Source organism: Penicillium soppii (assembly GCF_028829465.1).
Source record: "Penicillium soppii strain IBT 18220 chromosome Unknown utg000005l, whole genome shotgun sequence".
NCBI lineage: Eukaryota > Fungi > Ascomycota > Eurotiomycetes > Eurotiales > Aspergillaceae > Penicillium > Penicillium soppii.
In genome coordinates this window covers 4,792,380-4,806,253 of record NW_026643235.1, presented here as the reverse complement: position 1 = coordinate 4,806,253, position 13,874 = coordinate 4,792,380, and the positions used below count along the sequence as shown (strand labels likewise).

Here is a 13,874-nt window from a genome sequence, read left to right as displayed (position 1 = left end):
TGCTGAATCGGGAGCTTGCGCATGTTCAGTTGAACCAGGTAGTTTGGGGACGTAACTCAAGGCCCGTTGGGCAATGCCGAGTTTCAATTTTGATTTGAACTTTACATTGTAGACATGGTCAGTTGAGTGAGGCTCTTATGACTTTTAGCAAACCAGCTGTGTTTGGATAAATAAATAAATAAATCCATGTATATTTTTGGCTCTCTGCTTTTCTTTGTAGGCCCACAGACTTTGAGTAAAGCAGTGAGGCGTATAGATCTGATCCCGCTGATCAATTTTGCTTCGCCCCTGAGCACAACGCATAGAACATCTGGAGAAGCTAGGGGCTCAAAAAGGTTCGAATGTTCCATGACACAGGTGCAGAGAAAAAGGAGAAGAAAGTAATAAGTAATATGATAATGCGACGAGGCAACTAAAGTAAAGAAACGTGGAAGTGTAAAGCAGGTAAGATCTCATGGAAGTCCAAACGCCCGGGTAGCGCAGGTTGCCTTGGCGGGTTAGGCAATTTGTTTATAAATTATTAAACTACTGCCAATGTTTCCCCTCTTTCTTTTGTAATCTATATAAGTTTGGTGTCCAAAATTAAATGAATCTGAGGAAATGTGAGCCTATAACCTGTTCTTTTCTTTTCTTTTCTTTTCTTTTTCTTTTTCTCTCTTTTAGCATTGGCTGAAGTTTACCAGATGAAGTGAAATGGAGCCATTATTTCGTCGCAAGGAGGCGACCACCCGAACCTGTTATTCGGTTAGCCCACCGCTATCCCATCGTCCACATTCTACTGGTGGCACTCTAGAGTCCATCAGTAGTCACGGTAAGGGAGCAATTAAAAGTCCCATTCGCACCACTATAAACAATATCGGCAAACGCCGTAGGGATAGCTTCCGCGTCTCCCGACTTCCGCGACAACTGTCAGCATCGGCCTGCCACCAGATGAAGATAAAGAATGATTGTATACCCAGACGGGAAATAAAAACCCACCAAGATTTCGCGACGCGTCCGGAACTGCAACGATCATTCACAAGCCCTGTTGTCGGTCATGCCAATACCGTGGACAGTCAAAGAGACAACCAAAGCTCTGAAAACCAAAATGAGCTTCATCATACACAACCTCAAATCAAAGAACTAATAGAAAACGAAGATGTGGATATGGCGGAGGCGGTTGCTCAGGAAGCACAGCCCTATCAGATGTTTAAACAACTTGAGACCCATTCCATCACAGAAGAACAACTGATCAACGAAGTGAAGGGGATCTACAAGGGTCTAGTCATGGTGGAGAAAAAATGCATTGAAATCGACAAACAGCAGATGGAATCAAAGGCCGAATTATCGACACTCCAATGGCAGGCCCTTGGGTCGGCGCACAAAACGCTTCTCTACGAACATCACGACTTTCTTCTAGCATCTCAACATCCATCAGCCGGACCAGTCTTGAAACATCTTGCTGAAAAGTACGCCATGCCAGCGCGAATGTGGCGGTACGCAATTCATTCCTTCTTGGAACTGATGCGCCAGAAGCTTCCAGGCTCGATAGAGTATATGCTCGATTTTATATATTTCTCTTACTCGATGATGACACTCCTGCTGGAGAGTGTCTCTGGTTTCAAAGTGACGTGGATTGAATGTTTGGGCGATTTGGCCCGCTACCGAATGGCCGCTGAAGAATTCGATAAGAGAGACCGTGATCTCTGGGCTGGAGTGTCCAGGTATTGGTATAACCAAGATGCAGAACACACTCCAGAAACCGGACGCATCCAACATCATCTTGCCGTGCTGGCTCGCTCAGATGTTCTTCAGCAAATCTTCCACTACACAAAGGCATTGATCAGTATACGCCCTTTTCCCAATGCGCGAGATAGCATGGTCCAAGTGATCACCCCGCATATGAACGTGCCCACTAAGAAGCAAAATCTGATTACTTCTTTTGTGGCTGCCCATGGTGCGCTTATCACCCAGGCCCCGGCCGAGGAGTTCGTTTCTCGGAGTAGTTGGTTCCTTTCGACTTTACAAAGGGATATCAACCATTTGGGCCGGCAAGGACTCCAGGGTGTTCAGATAGTATCTTGTAATATCGCCGCGATATTTCAATATGGACACGAAGATGGAGTTATGGCCAAAGACTTCCCATTTAAGAACTGCACCGCGTCAGCAGAAGATTACAGATTGTCGATGGAGTGGGCATCTGGTGCGACGCCGATTAAAGCTACATATACAGATATCTCATCTCAGCTTGCGTTTCGAGCGAGCTCTCTCGCATTCCACACTTTGATCGTCATGCTTGGTCAATCAGGTGACCCAAACATGTACCCGGGCGTGCATATCTCTATGGCATTCGTGTGGTGTCTCACACTCAATCCGGCTGCGATCCAACGTCTTGAGCCGCTGGTTCCGTGGATGGCAGTTGCATCGTACCTGAACGGCTTGTTTACACCGGATACCGACCTATCCAAAATTGAAAATGAATTATTTCCGCTGCTGGAAGATACAGCAGTAAAGCAATTACCGGAGGATTTTTTGATCAGAGGACAGGCTTGGAGCAGGCTTTATTACCCGGAGAAATTCTTCGAGGGGGCTCCTTGTGAGGACGAGAGACCATCGATCGAACAGCCTTCTACAGTGATTTCTAGATTACATCGATGTCTCTGGCTGGGAGTGCGGATTGCAACTGTCTGTCTTGCCCTTCAATGTTTCATTACGTTTTATCAAACCGAACTGACCACCACTTCTCGCAGTTCACTCGCTGGATCACGTACGACCCGACAACACGAATATTCACGCCGACTTGGTTAGCACACAACTATGCGCCGATTGCTGAATCTACCAACTATCTCAGTGGCAATTTGTACTCAGTGGTAACCCAGCCAGCGCAAGCAGATCAAGAAATGCAAGAAGCCTGAAAGATGGTCGTAACCACCGGCTCTGACCATTGCCGTGAGTCTGACTAAGTACTGAGTACCCGACTCTTGACGGGAATCATTCAGAGCTGGTGGAAATTCAGAAGTTTCATCCTTTTTTTCTCCCCATGGCCACTCCACTTCACTCGATCTGTGAGTAAGTGTCCACCACAGGCCCTTTCGTTTCCCGTACGAAGCCCCAGAATGGAGTTCCTTTCGTTCTTGATATCAGGTAGAAATCAAGAGTCAGCCACGACTACATGACAGACAGGAGTATCAAACCATCTGAACCGCCCATCTGGAATACTCCCGAGACTGGACTGTTCCGGGCTTCATTCCGAAGTCTTGCCGTGAATCCATTGGATTGGCTATCCTGGGCTTAGGGTTTCTGCCTGCCTACCTGGCTGCCTGCCTGACTCAATTTCTCCCTGGTTCAATGCCTTCCTGGCTCAATACCTTCCAGGCTCAAGGATACCCTCAAGATCTTTCCATAGCTTTCCTCAGTACCCATGAATTAGGATAAATTTTTCTTTCTAAGGTTATCTGAGCTCTCTTGTTTGGATGGGAACCTTTGGCTCATTTGTTTCTGGATCAGTCTTGTGTTGACCTGATCATGGTTCAGAGTTGTTACAAAGAAGCAGTGCTGGATTCTGATGGGGTTGAGATAGGTATGTTTGTGGTAATGTGCCAAGGAACAAGTCACAGTGGAGTTTATCTAAGATGAGAAGAAAATTAAAGGAATCACAATAATAACCATTACAGGACTCGTAGTTGCTTTTGTGTAGGTAAATATGTATAATTTGATAAACTCCTTCCCCATCCCCAGGTGGTTTTATTGTCTCTTGCTTTGCCTTTTCGCCTTTTGCTTTCGACCTTGTTGCTGTCGTAAGTATAATCCCTTCCTGTTCTGAATAGTTGGGACGATGCTCCTTGTGCCGTCTCTCGGGGACCAAGGCAATGGATTTCTCACTGTCTTTGGCCAGCTAGAAGCATCAGGGATTTTCCTAGCATAATCAAGCACTTGTCTGAGGAACGGCCTTGCCCCTAAGAGATAACCTCAGTGATAATTGCTTGAGAAAAAATCAAACCTTGTCAATTGTAGTAACGTCCTAGATTCCTTGTTTCGAATGCAGACAATGCGACAATAATGCGACAAAGTCCGATTTGATCCAATGTACACGCGTATAAACGCAACATGAATACGTGCAAAAATCAATAAACGACAGTTTTAAAAGTGTCTAAAATAAGACTATTGACGAGTAAGCATCAGAAATCAAAGGTAGTGGCCCCGGGTGTGGAGTTGCTGTTTATTTCGGGAGCTTGCGCGTTGCCGAAAGGCCAAGCTGGCGATTACTTCAACATTCCCCTCCCCTCTTTCTTTTATTTCTCTTTACTATATACCTAGGTATAGACATAGATGGAGCTCAAGTTTTGTCTCTCAATTCTATGAATCAGCAATTCATTGGCTGAAGTGTTTGCCTCTCTCCTTCGGGCATTCGCGTTTCTCCCTTCTCCGCGTTTGAATTCACAATGGCAAGTTGGGGCGAAGTATGTCGCGAATGCGTCAATACCGTTGTTCAAGTCCCAATTGAGATTCTACTTGCGGCTGTTATAGCCACCCTTCTCGGATCATTGGTTCTGGTAAGTTCACATATTTCCCCGCTCATAAAGCCAGATCGCGGTACCGTCATCATCCCAATTGCAAAACACTAACGTGATATCTTACACAGTTCTTCGTGTTTATATTCTTCGTCGCTCCAGTCCCTCGAGACCCCCTCCTAGAAGAAAAGACCTACAGAACCCTCTCCAAAGATGGAACAGTCACAACCCCCGAACCCCTCCCGAGCTGGCTCGACCAATTCAACGCAACAACCCCCAAACCCGCAATCGCCCCAGCCGACCTCTTCATGTCCGTCGTAATTCCCGCCTACAACGAAGAAGACCGCCTAAGCGGCATGCTGGAAGAGGCAGTAAACTACCTGGAACGAATGTATGGCACAGCAACCCAGCCCTCGATCGAGACGCGCTCGATGCGCAAACGCAAACCAGACACAACAGAGTCCACAGACTCGCCAGACCGCGGGTGGGAAATCATTCTCGTCTCAGATGGCTCCACAGACGCCACGGAAGACGTCGCCTTCCGCTTCGCGCGCGATCACCAGCTCTCCCTCCATCCCAAGGGAACCGCTGGCCCGTGGACGCCGCAGGCTGCCGAGGGCGTCCATATCCCACCTGGGACGATCCGCGTCGTTACACTGACGCGGAATCGCGGGAAGGGTGGCGCCGTCACGCATGGCATGCGTCATGTGCGGGGGCAATATGTTGTTTTTGCAGATGCGGATGGCGCGAGTAAATTCGATGATCTTGGGAAGCTTGTTGGGGCTGCGAGGGATGTTGAGGATAAGAAGGGTCGTGCGGTGGCTGTTGGCTCGCGCGCACACATGGTTGGTAGCGAAGCTGTCGTTAAGGTGAGATTTTATTTTATTTTTTCTCTTTCTGATGGGGTTTTTGGAATGTGCAAGGCTAACGATTACTAGCGATCTAAGCTTCGCAATTTCTTGATGCATTCTTTCCATTTGATCTTGTGGCTGATGACGCCGCCTAAGACTGCTACTGTGAAGGATACGCAGTGTGGTTTCAAGCTTTTCTCGCGTGGGGCGCTGCCTTATATTGTGCCGTATATGCACTCCGAGGGCTGGATCTTCGATGTGGAAATGCTCATGCTCGCTGAATTTGCGCATATCCCTGTGGCTGAGGTGCCTGTAGGATGGAGGGAGGTCAAGGGTAGCAAGCTGAATGTCTTGCGTGACAGTATTGGCATGGCCTGGGGATTGGCCGTTCTGCGGGCGGCTTGGTCGATGGGTGTGTATAGACAGCGATGATAGAGTCTGAGACCTGGTTTTTTTGGGGGTTTATTTTGTTCGGCTTTATTTTTTCTTCACGGCGAATACATTGCATTGCATCTTGAGCTTTAGGCGATTGGCTTTGATGCCGGATTGGGGATACGTTCTCTCAGGGCGGTTGCCTTAGCTGCACTTCTCTTTTGTGTCTGGAAAACCCTCGCTAGAAATGCATGATGACGACTGTGCAAATCAAATCGGGAATGCAGGGTATGGTAAGGTTAGAGCTTGACGATCCTTGTGCAACTTTATCTTTTGAGTATATGTTTGATGCAAGTACTTTGCAGGTATGTTTCATAGAAATCTACTCTGTTGTCTCGCTTCTTTGCTTTGCAATTTATGTCTTCGGACACCCCTCGGCTTCGGCCAACTATAAAATCGAAATGAACGCCGAACATTGGATTTCTTTCGGCCCCCAAGAACCAAGCACAAAATGTGATTTACCAGACAATCGTCAATTTGAGCATATCTCCAAAGCCGTTGTGCAACCCCGAGCTGCAGTTCAACTCCCCTCATCAGGGTACACTGCAGTAGGGGATCGGTCCAAGGGTGGCCAGTGTGTGACAGTAACTATTGGTTGCTATGCCTGGAATTGCAAATCATACTTTCAGAATGGCGATCTTGAGCTACGCGAGTACAGTACAATTATATCACAAAGTGGATGTAAAGCTCCTAGTGGAGTTCTCATCTTCTCATCACATCTCCACTTCAACTACCGGCATACCCGCAAAAATGATCGTGGAGGGGACGATCTTCATCGATCATGCAAGATACTACAAATTTTTACTAGACAGACGTCATCGGTATGAGCAAATGCTGATTTGACCTATGTTTGATTTTAGGAACACACCCGACTCGAGTAAGTAATCGAGTGGAGAAGGCGCATCAGATTGAAGTTTGCCGACCCTTACGGCGTCCCTGATCTCGGCGAAGTGCTCATTGTAGTAATAGGGTCTTACCTACGGTGTATGGTATGTTGGGATCGCGATCAGCCGGTGTGGTATATAAGGCAGCTATGGGACGTGGATGTGGTCTGATTCTTACGTTTCCAACGTTGGTATATTATCCCATTTGTTCGCGAAGTTATCCCTTGATAAATTTCCGTGATCAGATCCCGATCAATTCCACAAGACATCTTGAAACAAATAAAGTCCAAGCTTTGAAGAGTTTGCGTTGCCGGTTCTCATTTTCGAGTCGAAAATTTTCTGACGGTGGCGACTCATACTTCCCGAGTGGTACGGTTCTCTTTCTTTATGACCGGAATTGATAGCTGTGTTCAAGCTACAAACAAATTTCAATTGAGATGGCATCAACACAAAAACCAAACTGTGACACAATAACATCGCCTCTCCTCCAACTTCCAGCAGAGCTACGTCTCAAAATCTACGAATATGCCCTCTCCGTACCAAACGAGTACCTGGAGAAACCAATGATCGTAGTAGACGATCGCGGCAAAACATTTACATCTCGTGGCCAATACAGAGCCCTAAAAATGAATCCTCGCTGGGAAGGGGACGACGGCACCACTCGCAAACTTCTAGCAGTGAATCGCCAAATCCACGACGAAGCAGAAGACTACCTTTACTCAACGCATACCATCTTCTTCCGCAACTCCTTCAATCTAGACCGCCTAGATGAATTCCTGGATACGCTGAGCGCGACAGCACGCGCCCGAATCCACAGCGTGGGCTTCGAAGTCTTCTTCTTCGTGCATACGCAGAACGGCGTGCCGAAGCGCACGCTCCGAGAATACGAGCACGCTGGCCGGACTCTCTCGCAGAAATTGCCCTGCTGGCATAGTGCACTGCTGTATCTCGATCCGCGCTTCTATTACCCTTCTGCTAATGTTGGGGGTCGGGATCTCACGGCGCGAGGGGTATTTGATCTTGCGACGCGTTTCGGGGCGCTTTGTAAGGATGTGAGTTTTATTCCGTTACCGAATGGGGACCAGCATCTTCTTGAAGAGGCTCAGCAGTTTGTTTGGAGGAGTCGGTCGCCGCCTCGATCATTGGATGATCGGCGGGTTATCAAGGGTTGTTCTTCTGCCGATTCGAAGAAATTGGTCACGCCAAGCCGGTTTCGGTGTACGTCATCTGTTTTATGATTCTTTTGCTTTTCTCTTTTGGTGCATCTGCATTGCTATTGCGCACGGCTGATATCTTTTCTGAGGGGGGTTGGTCTCGTGTTTTAATGGGAGTTGTCCTGCGCTATGACGTTCCAACGCCGATTGGTCTGAAAGGGGGATTATCCCGGTCAACTGTATGTCATTGGAAGAATTTGTGCATGTTTGGCGCAAATGGCGGGAAATAAGGGCGTTCTGATTTTTTTCTAATCTCACTGGTGCGTTTTTCTTGTTTTATATGGTTCGATTCCAGGATATATATCTCGTGGAGTTGTATGTAGAGACCAAACAAAGAACTAGAGGTACGATCTACAAGATCATATACCTAAGTAGATAAGTGATATCAGATCTTCATCGATTATACAATATATGATGTGGTTGCACATTAGTGTTCTTTATCTACTTGGAGAAGAAATATATTTTGACGTCATTCAATTGTTCACGGACTGACATGTTTCTAGATTCTAGTTTTCTGTTCATGTTTCATTTGACAGTTTTGAGTGATTATTCATTCTAGGATTAAACCTTGGAACAATGATTTAATTCATGTAACCTCTTCTCTTCTCCATTTTCTCCATTTCCCCAGAGTCTAGTGTGTGTGTCCACGGGTGTGTGTGGGGATGACTCAGTTTACTTAACAACACAAAACTCCCGAGGTTGTAAATTACTCCACTCTCTCTTGACTCCTCCACATGTCCCTTTCACTTCTTCTTTGGTCCCTGAGACTTGTACCTGAAGGCTACCCAATATAAGCCCAACCAGTTCACCCCCAAACCCGCCGGGGTCAGGCTTCACATGCGTATCGGGAACGTCGTACACACTTCCGGCCCGCATAAGCTGCAGCTGGACCGAATTGAGTGATTATTCGTGTTTGACCGCTTCTCTAGCTCCACTGGTTGTTTGTAGCCTGGATCTTTGAAAAAGCCTACAAATCTGTGCATGTTGGCACTGTGTTCGCTTGGTAAAATATTGAGGATATATCAAACGCCCTTATCGCAATCGCTATTTTCATTATCTACGGAAAAACATCTCCACCGCTATGAAGTCCACAAAGCTTCCAGATGGCCACGGAAGCCTCTACAAAGAAGTGCGCTTCTCTCCTTCCGAAACCCCTGCCCGCCGCACAAAATCGGTCTCTGCTGCTTTCCCTCCGATTATCTCAGGATACGGCCGAACCGCATTCCACGACTCCGCGCTGCTAAACTCTTTCGCCATGGACACCTCCTACATTGACCAATCGCGCGCACTACTTCAAAGCCAACGAGTGAACTTCGAGACGGAGAGGACATTATTTGCACAGGAGAGACGATTATGGGAAAAAGAGCGCGCATTGCTTCGATCAAAAATCACCGAGCTGGAGGCGATGGTGAAGGACCAGGGGAACAAAAGAAACCATAAATTGGGGCCAGATGCGGCCAGACTCGTGCTCGGCGCAGCACAACTCAACAATAGAAGTGGTCTCACAGCCCAGGTGTGGGAGGGTTCAAGTCCAAACAGCCAACCAACAAGGGTATTCTTCGATCATGAATCTCCAGATCAAGGGCATCTGTCGCCGATGTCTGAAAGTGGGAAACCGCCGTCCCTTGATCGGGCCCTTTCACCCCAAGGACAGCTCGTAGATCCATCTGGAGCACCCGTCAGCTTGCCCGTGCCAATCGAAAAGCTCGACAGCACCCTAGACGGCATCACACTCAAATCGACTGCATTGCCACCTGGTGTGGTCGCTCGAGTGATCACGCCGCCCTCCCCGTCGCCCCTGGAAACTGTACACTCTGAAACCGCCCCTGCGACACCTGCAAGGCCCGGAATGGAGCATCGAAACAGTTTCAAGCTCAAGCTGTCAGAATTAGGCCCACCCGATGAGAGATTACTCCGTAATGCAGGACACACCCCGATGGAAGTCATCGAGGACGTTGATAGCCAACGCTCCACTAAAGAAGGTTCTCCCCTTGAGGTTGCCGACCAGAGCGAGGAGGCCCCTATTGCGCCCGTGGCAACCAATGTCAATCAACCCTCCGAGAACCAGATCTCCTACTTTCCGGATCTGCCTGATCAGCCAGATGATCCCGCTCTGAAGGGGCCTCTTGGTCTTATCAATGATGAAGAGCACGATAAAGATTTTTTGAATGAGTTAGATCAAAAACTCCTAGATCAAAAACTCCTTGTGCAGGCGAAGAATATACTCGGCAGCTCGGATGCATCGGCAGATCCCAATGAGTCTGATCCCGAGACTGAGTTTCCCACAGGCGACAGGGAGCCTGGGATCAAGTTCAGGAAATCCACTAATTTTGGCACAGCATTTGGTATTTCAAATCTGAGTTGAATCTAAATGAACGCTCAATATACGCTTTGACCTTTTTTGTGATCTATACAATGTGTTGTTGGATCCCCATATGTTTCTTTTCTGGCCCCATATCATCTGCATATCCCAGAGATGTCACAGTTTCCTTGTTTTTTCTTATTTCCTGGCGAAATACCTCATGAGATTATGATTTATCCTGATATGTGCAATATAACCTCAATTTTTTTCAATTGTTCCAGTTGTTTGACTTTTCCGGTCAGGTTTCTCTCTGTTTCTAGGGTTACCTGGTTTGACAGATACCCTAGCCCTAGTAACTTTGCGATTCGGTCTCTTGTCAGTAGATGTTGAAGTTCCTTGCATGTGATGGATGGGATTGGTTTCATTCTCCTATCTTGATTGGTCCCTTTCAAAGTTCTCCTACAGGAGAATTTTAATCCTTAGGAGCCTTATTGACGCTCCTTGCATCATTGCAACCTTGCTTCCCATTCGGTCCCACGTGTTGACTTTTCTCTATAGTGAGCACTCTAATTCACGCTAGATGATGAATTCCGCCAATCATCTCCCACATGATCTTCGACAGCACGGATGCTCGGACTCTGGCTTGCGCATAAGCTTTTTACATTCGCTAAGGCCATCTATGGGTCTTTGAGCTGCAGCGCCGTGCTAGTGAACCATGTTGCCTGCCCCAATTTCCATAATCTAGGTTCCAAAGTCCTCTAAGACTCAATGTGTCTCATTCCTTCCATTCGGCACCATCCGGGGCCTTGTGCCTTGCAGATCATTGCCCTTGTGGCTTTTCTTAGATCTCAGTGCCACTAAGGACTAGTTCGCGCCTTGCAGAAACCTCCCTATCTGTTCCTATCTGTTCTTGCATACGGCCCTTGGCTCTCCCCACGATACTCCCCCAGTGTATAGATGGCACAAGCCTCGAAAACTACATAAGGATGCATCTTCACGCCTCCATCTTTGTTCTTCATCCTCATCAATCACAGTCTTTTACAGTCTCTTGACAGCCATTCGCTCTTCTCTTTCTCACTCTCTAAAACAATCTTTCAATCTCTTTCAACTCAATCGCTCTATCTTCGGATTCGTTACATCAAGCACACTCTCTATACACTTTTATTTGTTATCATCAAAACTACCGCAAAAATGGTCTCCACCACTATCAACTTCTCTGGCCTCATGTGCCTCTTCCTCACTCTCGGCCCTGCTACCGTTCTCTCAGCTCCTGCTCCGCAGATACCCGGTCTCCCAGTGCCCGACATCATCAACCACTCTGAGACCACCAACGAAGGCGGCAACAGCGAGTTCTCTGCCGGCAGCGGCGTCAATGTCGGCATCCCCGGCGGCCCCTCCGTCAATGTCGGAGAAGGTGTCCACAGCTCTCACCGCGGCCCCTGTGGTCCTCTTGCTGGTGACGACAAATCCGCCGGCGCAGGCGTCAATGTTGGCATCCCTGGCGGACCATTTGTCAACGCTGGTGAAGGCGAACATGAACACCACGACGGCTACCCTTGCCCCGAGCCTCCAGTGGTGATTGTCCCCACCACCACTGCTTCCGTCCAAACCTGGGCTCCTGTCATCGTTCCCACCAACTACCCTGCCGCTCCCGTCATTGTTCCTACCAACTACCCTGCCGCTCCCGTCATTGTTCCTACCAACAAGCCTGCCGCTCCCGCTCCCATGGTGCCAACCTACACCACACCCATCTATGTCCCCCACACGACTCCCGCCGCCTACGCTCCCGCCGTTCCCATCGTCAAGCCATCCACTCCTCTCATCCCCCAACCTGCTTCTGCTCCTTCCGCCTCGCCCTCTCACTCCACCATGCCCGTCTTCAACGCAGGCTCATCCCTCGCCCCTGCATCCGTTCTAGCCGTGGCAGTTCCCGTCATCCTGGCTTTCTTCCACTAGAATTCCATCTGGCGAATGATATGGCGTAAACGAACCGCGCGAGTGTCGAGCCGCCTGTCCGCGACAGGGTGGTATCGTCTATCTTGTCTATGCTTATGATTGATCGACGATTGATCGGACTTGTGAATCATTCTTGCTTTTGTTGTCTTGTTACTTGATCGTGTACACCCTTTCACTATATTCTTCCTTGTTTACTTTTTATAATGCTGCTTCGAGGCTGGTGTACTCACCGGATATCATGTACCATCTGTGCTCGTGTATCAGGGCCGGATTCTCTATTTACCTATCTGTTCGATTACTTACTCTTATTTATCATTGTTGAGGGGCTTCGGTGCCAGGCGTGCTTTGCACTCAGGCGTTTTTCTGTGGTTACTTTTGCATTTTGTTTTTGTTTTCCTATTATACTCAGTGAGAATGTATGGCTCTTCTTCTAGTAATCATTTCCTTGTAAAAGTCGCAACATTGTAGCTAGGTAAGAAGTGGATTATCTCATTCTTTCACATCTTGCAATAGTTCTAAGAGAAAGTGTGTTTATCTAGTCCAACAATTATATGTAGCCAAATTAGCTAATCTATGGCTCATCAAGGCAATAGCCTCCATCCTAGCCGAAAAATGAATAGAAGTGGCCCAAGAACCATTCTTGATCAATCCTCATTCCCCGCAGCCCAAGCTTTCCGCATAATTTCTAGGCACCCGCAGAAATGTTGGCGGTAGAATCCTTCACCCCAGTCTCACCTCGGCTCGGACGACCATGACTGAAAGCAATGTTCAGCTTTTCATAATCCCAGCCACGGGCGAAGAACAACACAGCAAAGCTCAAAACAGGCACCATCAACACGTCAAGTACACCAAAGAAGATAAAGCCACCGGTAACACCAAGTACATTGCCGCCATCAGTCAAACCAAAAGCGATGGGATATAGCACCCACAACAAATTCAACCACCCCGCCAGCAAAGTATAGTCTCGTTCAACACCAACCAAGGCCGCAGCCTCACGACTCTCATTGATGGTACTCATGGCGAGAATGAGCCACGCAAATGTCCCAAACGCAAAAAACCCCCACTTGTAGCCTGTGGTGGTGTATGCTGCTGCGAGGTAGCTTATCACCCAATACCACGCGATAGCGATGTTGCAGACTATAGTGGTCCAGGAAACGCCAGATACGAGTCCTAGTCCGAGAATGAGCGATGGAAAGGCAGCGAGCCAGTTTATGTATTTGGTATAGAACATTTGGCGGACGACGCCATTGCCCGAGTTATCGACTTGCTGGACGGCACTCCAGCCAAGATCGGATGCTTGGGCGTAGTAGGTCATGGCACCAACTAGGAGAGCGAAGGTGAAGAGATAGTGGAAGACTCTCTCGCTTTCTTTTGCTGCGAAGGAGAGCACTAGGAGGATAATCTGCATTCAATGTGTATGTGTGAGTGACGTGGGTAAGGGTAAGGTACAATCATGTTAGGATTGGTGCTCAGGGTACAGAGAGTAGAGGAATACCCACGAATGAAAGAACATAGATGGCTGTGATGGCCCAGAGCCAATCGGACCCGTGCACAGAGAGCGCTTCGTCAACGCCCGTGACGGGATTTAAATTGAGAGCGGTGTTTGCTCGTCCAATGAGACTCATCTTGCGATCTGGGAGGAATTTGGGGCTGTATGATCTCTTCTTGAGATTCACCCACGAGTGCAAGATATGTGTAAGAGTATCACCAGACAAGTATGAATATGGATGGAGAGAGCATCGACG

The 13,874-nt window shown here is 48.0% G+C and overlaps 6 protein-coding genes across 6 annotated transcripts; 5 read left to right on the top strand and 1 right to left on the bottom strand.

The window, feature by feature from the left end:
* Window positions 1–693: 693 nt before the first annotated feature.
* Window positions 694–2,894, top strand: N7529_007257 (uncharacterized protein; the record flags this gene model as incomplete). Its single annotated transcript, XM_057242784.1, has 2 exons — window positions 694–2,664; window positions 2,730–2,894. 2 exons carry the CDS (start codon window positions 694–696, stop codon window positions 2,892–2,894), a joined length of 2,136 nt encoding a protein of 711 aa, XP_057098143.1.
* Window positions 2,895–4,421: 1,527 nt separating this feature from the next.
* Window positions 4,422–5,773, top strand: N7529_007256 (dolichyl-phosphate beta-glucosyltransferase; the record flags this gene model as incomplete). Its single annotated transcript, XM_057242783.1, has 3 exons — window positions 4,422–4,532; window positions 4,622–5,359; window positions 5,429–5,773. 3 exons carry the CDS (start codon window positions 4,422–4,424, stop codon window positions 5,771–5,773), a joined length of 1,194 nt encoding a protein of 397 aa, XP_057098142.1.
* A 1,321-nt stretch (window positions 5,774–7,094) lies between these two features.
* Window positions 7,095–7,895, top strand: N7529_007255 (uncharacterized protein; the record flags this gene model as incomplete). The annotated part of the gene is made up of 1 exon (XM_057242782.1): window positions 7,095–7,895. One exon carries the CDS (start codon window positions 7,095–7,097, stop codon window positions 7,893–7,895), a length of 801 nt encoding a protein of 266 aa, XP_057098141.1.
* A 1,057-nt stretch (window positions 7,896–8,952) lies between these two features.
* N7529_007254 (uncharacterized protein) lies at window positions 8,953–10,236 on the top strand (the record flags this gene model as incomplete). Its single annotated transcript, XM_057242781.1, has 1 exon — window positions 8,953–10,236. The coding sequence occupies one exon, from the start codon at window positions 8,953–8,955 to the stop codon at window positions 10,234–10,236; it is 1,284 nt and encodes a 427-aa protein (XP_057098140.1).
* Window positions 10,237–11,364: 1,128 nt separating this feature from the next.
* On the top strand, window positions 11,365–12,129 carry N7529_007253 (putative cell wall protein; the record flags this gene model as incomplete). Its single annotated transcript, XM_057242780.1, has 1 exon — window positions 11,365–12,129. One exon carries the CDS (start codon window positions 11,365–11,367, stop codon window positions 12,127–12,129), a length of 765 nt encoding a protein of 254 aa, XP_057098139.1.
* Window positions 12,130–12,814: 685 nt separating this feature from the next.
* Window positions 12,815–13,537, bottom strand: N7529_007252 (opsin family protein; the record flags this gene model as incomplete). Its single annotated transcript, XM_057242779.1, has 1 exon — window positions 12,815–13,537. The coding sequence occupies one exon, from the start codon at window positions 13,535–13,537 to the stop codon at window positions 12,815–12,817; it is 723 nt and encodes a 240-aa protein (XP_057098138.1).
* Between the last annotated feature and the right edge of the window lie 337 nt (window positions 13,538–13,874).